Raw genomic sequence first — 13944 nt, 5'->3', positions numbered from 1 at the left:
ATTGCGTCACTGAATAAGTCCAAGTTTGCCAACCTGAGAATGATGGCCATAAATCTACTTGTTCTGTTCGGGTCTACATACATTTATGAGCAAACATTTTCGACCATGAACATTAATAAGACAAAGCTGCGTTCCAATCTATTCAGAAATCCGGCCCGCCAAGTACTTCATTTTCTCATATCAGGCCCGCCGACCGAAGAAGTTGCCCGCCCCTGCTATATGCTATAATTTGACCCGAAAAGCGTTACAATATTGTATAATTATACGTTATTTGTTTTTCGTAATAACGCTGCTGGAACTGTCCGCACTTGATGCATAAGTTTGTGTCCATTTCTGCGCTATTTTGTCGTATTGTTGTCGATCGTGCTTATACATTTGAGCGACGTGAAATACAAGCGGGTCTTCTGGATTTGGGTCGTTCAGTAACGACGCTATAGACAAGAGCGCCTTGGAAATTGTAAGCGCTGGTGACCAGTTCTTCTGAAGGAGATCTAAGCAAATTCTTCCATCACCACTGATATTCGGATGGTAGATTCGAGTCTCAAATTTTATTTTCGGAGGAGAGAATGGATAATTGCTTCCAGCGATAATCGTAAGTTTGAAACGACCGTTTTCGTAAGGCGAGTTAGCTGGACCAATGATAACACCTCGCCAGTAGAAAATGTTTTTGTCATCAATGGGTTCCGTAAATATTCCATCTTCGGGGTTGGCCTTTAAACGCTGAAGTTCTTTTTTTAATCTATTTACTGCTTGGGACATAACTACTATTGCTACTACACTGTATATATGTTCTGTAAACTTTCACCGAACTCTATAAAACCTATAACTTAGTTAGGCCTAAAGTTGCCCAATTTCTGTTGCGCACAGCTTGAACATACAAACAAACATAAAAATAATTATTTTTCCTATTTTGTAGACTTCTTAAATCGTTTGCGAAGAGTTCGCTCAGCGTGTAAGACAGCCTTATCCGGTAAGTGGTATCACCTTCTTGCAAAAGAATTTTTTACAAATAGTTTTTGTTTTTTCATAAGTTCTGCCTCATTGCAAGTGTTCTACATATACTATATACGGCAACAGCTTACCTACACCAAACCTAATTTTCACCTAAAATGTGACAATATGGTGACGATTGGCTACGATTTGTAACAAATAACTGCTACTATAGGCTACGTCAGATATCATTACCTATTAGGTGGGCGCATATAGGTCAAAAGACCAAATGCTGTTACATATGCGTAATTTGGGTATTACGTTTTTATGATAGTCATATGCGGTCACTTAAGACAAAATACATGCTTATATCGTATGTTAAGTATACTTTCACAAATAATATATAATAATAACAACAGAATAAAGGAATTTGTCTAGTTTAATAAATTGCCGATCAATTAAAATCATAACAAATGACGATCATGAGACTCTAACGGTAACTGGTGAACGCTCCCATCGATGGTTATCAAGTTACGTATAAGCCTTATAAACCTTTTTATTTTATAGTAGGGCTATATACAAAAGAATCTTTCTTGTCTTGTCTTTTATTGTCTTGTAAATCTTTTCATCAAATTCTTTTGAAAATTATTTTATTATAAACATATGTAAAATGGGCTTAATGAAGTTATCGTGAATTAACCTTATACCAATTGACAACACTGCATCTGGTCGTTGTAAATCCATTTCTATGAGCAAAACACATGTCAATATCACACATGATCTATATAATGGCACTTTATTTACATTACAGACAACATTTTGTATAGTTTGTGTAATCTTGTTATTGTTTATAGCTTAACAACTGACTTCGTAGCCTATAGTTTATGCTATGCACATTGCAGAGCTGAAATACTCATGATGCAGGCAATAAAAATGTTTTTTCCACAGCAAATAATAGTAATGAGAAAATACTTACCGTATTTTCTTGAATAGAAACCGCGGCTACTATTTTTTATTTTTGAACGTTTTGTGTGGCTTCTATTCGAGGGCGGCTTCTATTCGAAGGCGGCTTCTATTTTTACTACATGAAGTACCAGTAGTGTTGATTAGGTGACAATAAAATGCTGCGCTCTCTTTTGACAAAAAGGTTTTATTCTATTACTATCCGATCAGTACTGTAATGTGACAACTGCTGTTTGTCGCATGTGCAAGCTCGCAATGACAGCCTTTATATTACACCGAAGCGATTTCAGCATTGTCTTCTGCTGCTTCTATTCGAGGGCGGCTTCTATTGTTTATTTTTAATCAAATCGTGCGGTTTCTATTCGAGGGCGGCTTCTATTCAAGGGCGGTTTCTATTTAGGAAAATGCGGTATATAATTGCATGCTTATTATATAGGTGAATGTTTATAGAGTAAATGTTTGCACAAACAGTTTTTCTTCTAACTTAGTTTGTTAATACTGATTAAGTTCGACATCACTATAAACATATTGCTGTTATGCATGATGTTATATAATATATATTGTATTGAATTGATACTATGTTCAACAATCTCACTTAAAGTTTACCAGATAATATTAGGAAGACAAGATTTCTATGATATTATTATGGATTCTATTTTTAAATAGGCTATTTGGTGTGAAATTTCGGATTGTTTTATTTCAAAAAAGCATAGACAGTTTTATAATTCTACTTTTATATTTGAGTTATTGAAAATTTTTGGTATATGCCTATTGTTTATTATTTTACTGTCGCCTTGTACTATAGGCTAGTAAAAGAAGTTGAAGTGTGCTTCGACTTTAGAAATCTTTTCCGTTGTCGCGTTTGATTTATGGTTTTACCAAAATGTCTTATAAACATTTATGTGCTGAGCCAGGAAATAAATATTGCTATATTGAATAGGTTACGACGCTGCCCTGTCGGTAATACTGTACAGTATAGTCTAAAGTCTAAACTACAGGTCTACAACACTTTAAATATAGGTATGTCACATATGGCTTAAAAGAAGGGGCGTGCAACTTACCCAGTCCGCGGGCCCGATATGGGAAAATAAAGTAGTCCTACTTGGCGGACCGGATTCCTGAATTGATACATTAATCGCGTATTTATCCACCTATACATGGATTAAATCGTATTTAATGTAAACTTTAAGTTTTTAAAACCTTAGAGACCAAAAACATTATTTAATGAATCTATTAACGTTATAACGCCGATTGCGGCAGACTGTGACCGCGGGCCACATTATCATGTAAGATCGGAAACTGTCTGCGAACCGGGTCAGGCCCGTGGGCCGTATGTTGCCCGCCCCTGCTATAAAGCTTAAATGTTGTCCATTCAATTGCTGTAAAGCAGTCAGCACTAAACTTAGTGTCGCATTCGAATAAACCAAACCGTGCTCATTTGCATTACGGCGTACTACAAATTAGCGTTTTACAAAGCGATTTGTGTGACGTGTTAGCGTCATAATTTATGACGAAAATTTTACGTAAACTAAACCTATATATTTCGTACATACCTACTTCGCATGAACGGTCATCAAGAAAAATGTAATTTATAAATTTTCAATGTGAGTATGTGAAACAGCGTTGTTCAACTCATATACGTCATCGTTCATTGATATACTGTAACTATAGCCTAATATGTTTATCTACACAAGAAAGAAAACAATTTTCGTATCACCTTGTAGGCAAAAAGTCTCACTTTTTTTAGAAACGCACATCCTTTTGAGTCTAAAGAAGTTGTCTGAGTCATTTTAAATCAGAAAAAGTGGAAAACCTTTTTAATCCTTGTCATAATTTATAAGTCGTGATATTTTACTTTTTCCGCTTCAGCAGTTGGTTACATTGTAACCAATATGTCTAGCTGCATCCAGTATGAAAGATATTAGAAATTATCTTTATTCTTTTCGATTCTGTTTTCAACCTCAAACTTTGTATAATAATGAGCTTCCACAATCACATCCATGACAGTTCTTAATTAGATACATATATGGTTTGCTGTAAAACGGCAAGCAGAAAAATGCAGTGCTAAAACGACGGATTAATGCAGTGTTTTTCAGACTACTCATTGGTCATACAATATAGCAAGAAGCAAGAAAGTAAGTAGTTGTAATGGGTATAGCATAGACCCTTTCCCCCTCAGCTATCTTGCTTTGGGTGGCAAGGCAAACAAGTGACCAATCACTGCATAACAACTTTAGAACAACTAATGCACTGAAGAACAGTTTAATAGCTACCAAAAAACAACATGTGAATTGCTCAGTGTATTCTGTGCAACTGGCGTTCATTAGAGTAATTAAGTTTCACTAAACATTTAAAGGTTTTAACATATAAGAAACAAGTGTACAACTGGTGAATAATCAAACAATTGACCAACAACTGCTCAACAACTTAAAAACAACTTATACACACAAAAAAGTTAAATAGCTACCAAAAAGCAACTTGTGAACTATTTGGTGTATTCTGTGCAACTGACGTTCATTAAAGAAATAAAGTTTCTCTAAACGCTGAAAAGGAGACGAAATGCAATACGCAGAATGCAAACAGTAATTGCAAAACATGTTGCTCTCGGAGATGTCCTCTATGACGCAGTTGTATCATTATCTGTAATTATTCATTTATTTGTTAATAACTTCATCCGTCGTCTGTTGTTTGTGCATGCGGACAGTTTTTGCCACCAGTGTCACCAATTTTCTTCTCTCTGAAGAGGGGGAGGAATGCAAAGGCTTGGTGACTTTCTCCAACAACATTGCACCATTTCTTGCAATGTGTCTTCCAAACTTATGATTAATATTTATGAATAAGTTTTCTAAGGAAAAGCCCATGGAGTTTTACTTTTATGTCAGGAAGAAATAGTATCGGTATTATAGTTTTTAACATTGATCTGTGGAAATTCGTTGCGCTAGCCAAACTAAGCAATGTTTCCCCATCGTCGAGCTACGGTTAATGAGCTAGAGCGCAACAAAAGACACTACGCTATATATATATAGGCCTATATGCTTTTGATGTGTATATGATCCACGACAGAGACTAACTTGATATTACTTTGTTAGCAAATAAATATGCAGCAAAGCACAGGCATAATTTGACGAAGAAAGACGTCTCAAAACAACGTCTGTGTGCTCCGTGTCTTAAAGTTGGCTGACTTGAAATGCAAACTGTGAATGAGTGAAAAACGCAATGACTTTTTCGGCAAATAAACATGGCGTCCTGCCGCTGCGTAGCAGATTGGTTTGCGAACGCTACAAAACGTTGTGCAAGTTCCGATTGAGCAGCCTACCTAAACCCATTTTTTTAATTTTTTTATGGCATTGCATGTCCAAACTTGGATCAGTTCATCAGGACCACTGAACCAGAGAAGTCGTCGATAAATCTTTGCGCAAGGACATTTTAACGGTAGCACAATTGCAAATCAAACAAGGGCCGCGTTATTACGAGTCAAATGCTGAGCGCTCTAACCACTCGAGTACCCAGCTGACAACTTATTTTTATGACTATTTTAGTATTATTAATTATATCATTAAAACTAGTAAGAATTTAATTGAAACCTTTTTTTAATAAACAACGTTATTAATCTGTACATCTTAAATTTTTAGCAATTTATACTTTCATTGTTGTGGCGTGGCGCTTACGTTAAGTTTTTTCAAACATTTTTCCAAGCGCTTATGCTCCCTTCATGAAATCCAGCATGACCAGTCTGATGTAATCACGTGGTAATGGTGTTAGACAGGAATTGAGTCAATTGACTTCCAAGCTACTAGGCTTAGGGCAGCTTCCGAAATAGCTTAAGTTAGTGTAGAAAGAATGAGCTTGCGAATTGCTGTTTGTACCCTTTACGGTAGATCTACAGTGAAAATACACTGGTGCAGAATGGCAATAGACCTAGACTGGTGGCCGTGCTGACGCTAATAACTTTTAATTCTCTTATCGGTTGTAATGCACGTTTTTGCCCTTGAGGCCTCGGCCTAGGCTAGTCACATTTTCCAGTTCAATTTGTGGAAATTATTGACAACAACTACTAATATGTTTGCAACTATGTACCTGCGTCAGCACAACTTTTTTGTCCCTACACATTAAAGACGGAAAACAAAATGAATACCTACGAAGGTTTTGCCTGAGTGTCATCGATCTCGCCAAGCCCGCAACTTGCGTGATGTTTCGACAACGACCTTGCCAGGCATGGGACAAGATTAGCCTGCTCTTCTCTCTATCCCCTGTCTGTTTTTATGTTGCCGAAGGGTTTAACAATTCTATTGCAATGATCCAGTGTAGAACCACAGGATGTATTTGTACAGTTGTACCAGATTGCAAAGTTTGGATTTTGCGTTAAAAAAAGTTTTGCGTGAATAGCCTAATTTTTGCCACGGATTACATATTTTGCATTTGATTTTAGAGCAATAAAATCTACCCTGCTTGCTGCTGTTTTGATGCGCTTTATATTGGACTCGCACTCACTTCACTCGTGCAGCTGACTTACACGCTACCGTACAGTTCTTAACGGTAATTTTGGAAATGATCGCATGAATCCGATCCTTCACTTTTCGGCAGAGATTTACAAATCGTGACTTTGCTACAGTTCCCGACTACAGTTATTTGAGGTCAGGGACTCATGTTAGCACTGTTCAATAACTTATGCTTCGGAAAACCATGGTAGGAATTACAAATTCAGAATTGTTGCAAAGAGCACTGCGGATTCAATTTTGTTGTGCGAAATTCAGAGAAAGCTCTGAAATTGCGTGGATTGCAAAGCAAGCTTATAGATGCATACGCCGAAGGTCTGTTTGGCATGCATGACAAGCATTGACGTCGATTCCCATGAGGACATTGCTCGTTTTTAGCAAGATCTTGTGTACCCCAAACAACCAAAAATGACAAGTGCGGTGGAAGTGCGCACCACAGAATTGTACGTGTCGTTTATAATTTAAATAAAAGTAGGCACAATATGTTTGGGGACAACATTTTCTCAATGAAGAAATCCCCAATATTCAATTTGCTTTCCCCCAGATTTTTGTTTTTGTTTTGGAAAATTAACACCAATGATGACAAATGTTACTCCACTTCTTTGTCATGTGGTGAGCAACAGAAATATAATAAATGTTACAAGGCATCCTCTGGGTTTGCACCTGAAAGTGTAGGGGGCAAATTGAGAAAGGACTTGGAAAACGTTTAACGGGCATTGTCTAAACTCTAAACTGAATGAAGCTCTGCACAAGCACACATGTTTATATAAGAAGCCTATACAATAATTTAGACAATTAGCGGTACGTATAAAAATGTGTACAATATTGACTGTTTAAATGAAAATGCCCAAACTCACACGATCGTGTCTAAACGAGTGATTTGCAGTCTTTTTGGTTTCAGTATGGTTGCACCAAGACTTGATTTGCTTTGTGCGATGCCGAGGTCAAACCGATTTTAGACCACTTGACTGTAGGTCACAACGATCTCACGTGGAACGCACCCTGGCATTTATCTCGTGTTAAGAAAAGAAAGAGCACATTGTGTCCTTATTTTGTAGCTTGTAGTTGGCAGAGCACATCTTTGGCACACTTGTCATGTATGCCGAACTGACCTTTGGCATCCTATAGGATGTACCTTGAATTGTGTCAAGCTTCAGGCTCTGTTTGCCACGTGGTCATGTCCAGCTAGGACGTAAGTGTAGTTACAAGTTAAAACCATTAAATAAGTAGAATATAAAGCAATGTTGCCAGCTGAGCATTTTTATTACACAGATAAACTTACAGATGTCATTCCTGACTTGATTATACAATTTAAGCAGATTTAATCATAAAAACCACTGCTCGAAGTTGGAAGTGACATATTTTTTCACCCACAAAGACTTTTTCGTTTCTTCATATGGGCTTTCCGAGAACACTGCCAAAGTATTCAGTCTGGTGAAACCTTGTTGCCAACGTCGACATAATACATTTCTGATATGTTGTTGCTTAGCATTCATATTTTATCATGGTGTTTTACTAGTGTGTATTTTGTATGCAACTGATTAAAGTATAAGTGACTGGCTATACACTTAAATGATGGATGCTTTGCTTTCAAAACTGACAAAACTTGGCCTGGGATTGGCGGTTGCTGGAGGAGTTGTTAGCTCAGCATTGTATAATGGTGAGTTTGTTTGTTTTGTCTTATACTTAAATTTAAAATATACGTATTTATTAGGGATGGGCCTATACGAAACCAAACCCGAATAGATTCACCGAATATCGCCTTTATGGAAGATTCGGGCGAACACAAATTTCAACAACGGCGATCCCGAATACAATATTACTTATAAATTTACTGACTTTTGTTAAAAATTATGATTTGGTTTCCCGACAAAGCTTAACTAGAGTCAGCAGTACTTACAATGAAGGTCGTTTTCCTAACGATTTTTCTTTTTCAATCGTTTTTTAAACACTATTCTTCGAAAGAAAGCGATTTGTTTATGGATTACATCATGTTACAAGCAAGACTTGACAACTTTTGGATGAAATTTTATTGTTTGGTTCTAATACGAATAGATTCGGGATTCTTTCGTGTCGACCTTCATGATATTCGGGTTCGCACGAACCCGAATAATCATCCTCGTGGCACATCCCTAGTACTGTATTTATATACATACGCAAGTATTTGTATCAATTGTGTGTATTATAAATATGGCTTAATAACAAATGTAACTTAAATAATATTGTGATGACCTGTGGGCTGTGGAAATTTAATTTTAATTTAAGCGATAATAAATAATTAAGTAATGAAGAAAAATTGTCTACTTGTTTGCTTTTTCACCAAAATTCGCCCGTTAATATAACTTTTGAATTATTGTGTTTTTGGAGAAATTTATGCTTCTACTTTTAAAAACAAGTTTATTTTAAGTATATATATATATATATACATAAAGTGCATTTTTATTACAACCTTTAAAGGTATTATGATGTCATTACGATGTGCTACTTGTTTTGCAGTTGATGCTGGGTGCCGAGGGGTTATTTTCGATCGCTTCACTGGTGTTAAACAAACTGTATCCAACGAAGGCACTCATTTCCTTATTCCACTCATCCAGAAACCTATTATTTTTGACTGCAAGGCAAGACCCAGAAATGTTCCCGTCATTACAGGATCTAAGGGTGAGGTGCAGTTAAATATTGCTGAATCATTGTTTTCGCACTTTAAGTTTAAAGATGTTGGTGTTGGTGGCAATAACAGGAGATTTATACTTTTTGCTTATGCTCATGTAAATTTTGTCTTTTTGTGTAGGAAATAGTTTCTTGCCATAATGAATGAATATTGTGATGAATGATTTAATTATTTATGCTCGAATTAAATTCTATTATGTTTGGATTATTTTCTCACAGATCTTCAGAATGTTAACATCACCCTCCGTATTTTATTTCGACCTAAACCATCTATGTTACCAAATATTTTTTCCACAATCGGTGAAGACTATGATGAGAGGATTCTCCCATCAATCACAAATGAAGTGTTAAAATCTGTTGTTGTAAGCTTTTGCAATACTATGTATTTCTTTACTGTTACAGTAAGGCATATGAAATAACAAAATATTTTATATATGTAGTATTGCATATAATTGTCTTGTTTTTGGGGGATACAGGCTCAATTTGATGCTAGCGATTTAATTACACAACGAGAAGTGGTATCAAGACAGGTAAAAGAAAATTCAATAACAAAAATCTTTGGAACTGTAGCTGATTTTTAATGTTATTGATATATTTGCAGCATTTTTTAAGTTAAAAATTAACACTGTGTTGCAAACATTTTAAAGGTTAGTGAAGACTTAGCAGAAAGAGCAGATTCATTTGGTATTATTTTGGATGATGTTTCTCTCACCCATCTCACATTTGGATATGAATTTACCAGTGCAGTTGAACAGAAACAAGTTGCGCAGCAGGAAGCTGAACGTGCAAGATTTGTAGTCGAAAAAGTAAGTACTTTGGTTTGCCTTAATACATAGCAGCAAATAATTTTCACTCTCAGTTTTAAGTAATTATTACAACAAACAAACGAAATATCACAAAGATCCTCAGACTTTTTTCTATAAAAACTATAGGCTGAGCAGCAGAAGATTGCAGCAGTTACAACAGCTGAAGGAGATGCCAAAGCTGCTGAGATGATCGCACAAGCTATAGGTGCAGTACATAAGAAAAATTGAATTATTGGCTTTTTCATCATTCCACTGCTGCCAAATTTTACTTTTGTCGCAAATGATGAAATACATCTCAACTATTTCTATTCAATAAACCTAAAAAAGTCCGGGGTAACATTACGTGATAAATATATAGCCTTAGGTTCGCCAAGTCACCTACCAAATTAACAGTATGCTCAGCAAAGTTGTTAAAACCGATAATTGCTTTCTCATCTGAACCTTTAAATCATCATTGTTATTGTAACTTATGCTTATGTAAAACCAAAGACAATATGCATTTATTAACCTAAGCTCAAACACATATGTTAGGGACGGACTATATACTGCATTTGAAGTTGGTAGTAGTTTAAGGTGTGTAATGTAAGTTGTTATTATATGCTATTATATTATAGAGGAAGCTGGCGAAGGTCTAATTGAACTTCGTAAACTTGAAGCCGCTGAAGAAATCGCTGGTTTGATGGCCAAGTCCAAAAATATCAACTATCTGCCTCCTAACCAGAGTGTTCTTTTGTCTCTGCGGCAGTAACAATAAAGATTCCGTTTTATTTGTCAACATAAGTTACAATTCAGGAGTGACCGGAGCTTTTGGTAATTGAACACTAATCAATCGCTTTATGACTTGGCACCTTTTCAGTTCTGCATGTTATCCTTTTGACTGTAGTATGTCTTATTAATTATAATATGTCGTTTTCCAAGAATGCTGGATTTTTACATAGCACAATAGTTTCTGATAAAGTTTGTAGTATGCGTTTATCCTGAAAAAAACTTGAATAGGTTTGAAGTGTGATGAATTTTTCGAATTTCTTGCGTTTTGTGTTGTGGTCACCATTCATCTTCTGCAAAAAAAGCTAGCCTTAATCAAACACGGGTAAAATACTTCTAATTTAAAATAGGAAAAGTTAATGAATCATACTGATCAGGTTAGATTAGAGAAACGTCAGTTTGAAATACGGGACGGTTAAATTTATTTGAATTCCGTTTAATTTATGCCAAATTGATCGCTACATAATGATCACAAACAAATTGCGTTGCGGCAGAAGGCATACTGAGAGCTATCACAAGAATTAAGAAAAGAAATTCGTCAAATCGTATTTTTTCTCACCGTCGTCGATGTTGAACGTCTGATCAGCGTCGCTTAATTCTTCGTCGGTATTTTCCGACCAGTGGTCGCATTTCCTCTGAGAAATAATTTATTTTAACCTGAATAACCTAATGAACAGTAGCTCTCTCATCCAAATAACAGCAGGTTTCCAACACATTTTACTTACTCTTTCCGTAACTTTTTGAGCCCTGAGCTCCCGTCTTCGTTGTCGTGCAATTGTTGCAAGTCTGTCAATTTCTCGCTTTCTTTCGGCCTCTGCTTGCCTTTGCTCAATCTAGTTCACGCAAATATTAGAAACTTTTCAGGCCACCATTTCAAAGTGTGTTACAATAACCGCTAATTTTGAAACGTAGCCTATAGCCTACTTCTTCCGCTGTAATCCGATGTACGTCGTGGTGCCGCCGTTTACGACCCGGAGACTTCTGTGATAAGGGTGGAAGCGAGTTAGGCTCGGAGTTGCGGCTCGACGGAGTGTTCAAGCGGTTCTGCAACAATGGTAACTTACGGTCATAAGGCTATAACGTAAAAAGCAAATATATCCAACAAAAGTAAACTCTTGCTTTGCCATTACGTTGCCTTCATTCCTTATACTTTTATGTTATATTTAGGCGTTTGATAGGATTATCGATCCTGAAAGCATCTTCAATAGGCCTAAGCAGAATAGAAAATGAAAAATTTTACCTGGTTTTTGTGGGGAGGATGCTGCTTTATACTTCCATCCTTGTTTATGCCGATTTCAAACGCTATTGCTGAAAAAAAACAATTCATAATATATATATATGCTATTAAGCTTATTTATGTTATATATAGGATCCTTAACCAAATAAACCAGGTGTCTTGTTTACTGTCATTACCCGGAACAATATTTCTTACTAGGCCTATTATAACAATAACAGGATAGTAAGGTCTACAATTCTAGAGTTAAGCAAAACATTGGGGAGGAAACAATTAACCCTTTTTGGTTTGCCGGGTTTGCTTTTTTTCCACCAATTCTTGGTCGGAAACAGAACTTTTTTCTTCTTTCGAACAGGTCAAACCTATGCCACTGTCTTTTGAAGCAGCGCTTTCCCTTCTTGAAAAATGCTGAGGTATTTTTGTTTTCGGGCCGGCTGTTTTGCTTGAAGCACAGCCCATAGTTAGAAATTGAGGTTCTATTGCTTACTTACAAGCTATATGACTTTGTAACGTTAAACCTTTTTTAAAACTGTCATCATTGGAAAGTCTGAAAACCGACTATTGATTAATTATTGAGCCCTGCCTTTCGACAAATATAGATAAGACTGTCAATGGAGATAAATTGACACCTTCAGTATTTGGTTTCATTTTGTCCTTTCATATTAGTTGATGCCCTTGTTCAAAAAGAAAGACAACGTGGTTGTGGACATGTCTCATGATATAAGGGTTCGTGTAATGTTTTCTCACATACTATAACCATTGTGAAACAGATAGGCTTCTGTATGTATATTAGTTGAATACAAAAAATGTTTACTGATAATAACATAGACATTTCAACACTTAGCTTATACAGCAGTCATGCCAAAATCTGCTTCACGTTCGAGCCACATTAGATAAATCTAAATCTTCGAGACACGCTACTAAAATAAGAAATATGTGCAACGGCTTGTGTGACTTATTACAACAACGGTGCACCATTTTATCAATGGGCTTTCCAACATGTGATTTACCTTTATGAATATGTTTTTTAGAACAGCCCATTACAACTTCTCATGCACCTGCCACCTATATGTGGATCCACCCAATTTCTGCGACATTGCACGATTAAGGGCTAAATCGGAAAGTGGTCAAGCTTGAATGCTAAATGGGAACGTTTTTGTCTGATTTAAATGAATCAGGACGATTTAAGTTATATTAGGACAAAGGACTTATCTTAATTAGAACAATTTAATTAAATCGGATTTAAAAAAAATCAGGATGATTTAATATTTAGAACAAAGTAGTCTAATGTTTAAAACAAAATATTTATAACAAACAAATTTAATTCAAAACCAAGCGTTTTATTTAAATCGAAAGGGAATGATTCCGATACAAATACATAGCCTAAGTTCAATTTAATGTAAATCATTCTAATTTGGCAAATGTTGGCTTAGGAAAGCGTGTTATGGCAGAAAATTATTTTTTTATAAACGATGCCCTATAACCACCTGCATTATGCACCTGATACCTGTTGTTTATTGGGTCGCACATTTCAACTTTTCATCTGCACACTATAAAAGCTTGCTCTTTTATCAGTGACCAAACAAAGACTGAGAAAGATCGCTGGACTTATCTCTGTCGGATTCGGTGAAAACAGACTCCTGTAAATCTTGTAGAACGGCAGTTTTCAAGATACGGTGTTTAACAACAAGCGTTGTAGTACGAATGATGTAATTCGGAAGTAGTCAAAGCAGGGTCGTGTATTCGAAACACGGCCAAAATATAGTACAGCGCTTGTTGTCAAATACACGAAATAGAACACTAATAACATTATAAATCATCAGATCTGCACGATAATTCCGAAGGAATAAGGGCTAATTATGACAGTTAGTACATTCGCACACGTGAGTCTTCAACTGGACACAAAACTGTTCCTATTATGTCAACGTTCGCATTCTCTTGGACAATATACCTTTGATGATAACATCCATTGTGGAAAGGAAACGCCCTTTTAACTGCACACGACTGCAACTCACAACTGCGCTGCCACCGTGTTTGCTTCAGATCTCAATCTCCAGAAGATTTCTGCAACAATTTCCACTTC

At 36.2% G+C, this 13944-nt stretch overlaps 2 protein-coding genes across 2 annotated transcripts; one reads left to right on the top strand and one right to left on the bottom strand.

The window, feature by feature from the left end:
- The first annotated feature begins 7870 nt into the window (after nt 1–7870).
- On the top strand, nt 7871–10859 carry LOC143469232 (prohibitin 1-like). The gene is made up of 7 exons (XM_076966860.1): nt 7871–8049; nt 8886–9047; nt 9276–9418; nt 9533–9586; nt 9704–9862; nt 9989–10067; nt 10477–10859. Exons 1-7 carry the CDS (start codon nt 7962–7964, stop codon nt 10608–10610), a joined length of 819 nt encoding a protein of 272 aa, XP_076822975.1. The 5' UTR covers nt 7871–7961; the 3' UTR covers nt 10611–10859.
- LOC143469234 (uncharacterized) lies at nt 10608–13352 on the bottom strand. The gene is made up of 6 exons (XM_076966861.1): nt 12140–13352; nt 11868–11935; nt 11552–11671; nt 11353–11460; nt 11187–11262; nt 10608–10920 (listed from the first exon to the last, which is right to left on the bottom strand). The coding sequence occupies exons 1-6, from the start codon at nt 12318–12320 to the stop codon at nt 10907–10909; spliced, it is 567 nt and encodes a 188-aa protein (XP_076822976.1). The 5' UTR covers nt 12321–13352; the 3' UTR covers nt 10608–10906.
- Nucleotides 13353–13944: the final 592 nt, after the last annotated feature.

Source organism: Clavelina lepadiformis, chromosome 8 (assembly GCF_947623445.1).
Source record: "Clavelina lepadiformis chromosome 8, kaClaLepa1.1, whole genome shotgun sequence".
Lineage (NCBI taxonomy): Eukaryota > Metazoa > Chordata > Ascidiacea > Aplousobranchia > Clavelinidae > Clavelina > Clavelina lepadiformis.
Note: the sequence above shows the minus strand (reverse complement) of the source record. Positions and strands in the feature narration are given on the sequence as shown.

Excerpts from the sequence above, each read along its gene's own strand:
- LOC143469232 (XM_076966860.1), top strand. The coding sequence starts at position 7,962 with ATGATGGATGCTTTGCTTTCAAAACTGACAAAACTTGGCCTGGGATTG. Across the intron at positions 8,050-8,885 it reads TAGCTCAGCATTGTATAATG|TTGATGCTGGGTGCCGAGGG; the intron begins GTGAGTTTGTTT and ends CTTGTTTTGCAG. Across the intron at positions 10,068-10,476 it reads GATGATCGCACAAGCTATAG|AGGAAGCTGGCGAAGGTCTA; the intron begins GTGCAGTACATA and ends ATTATATTATAG.
- LOC143469234 (XM_076966861.1), bottom strand. The coding sequence starts at position 12,320 with ATGGGCTGTGCTTCAAGCAAAACAGCCGGCCCGAAAACAAAAATACCT. Across the intron at positions 11,936-12,139 it reads AACCCGGCAAACCAAAAAGG|CAATAGCGTTTGAAATCGGC; the intron begins GTTAATTGTTTC and ends GTTTTTTTTCAG. Across the intron at positions 11,672-11,867 it reads ATCCTCCCCACAAAAACCAG|AACCGCTTGAACACTCCGTC; the intron begins GTAAAATTTTTC and ends CCATTGTTGCAG.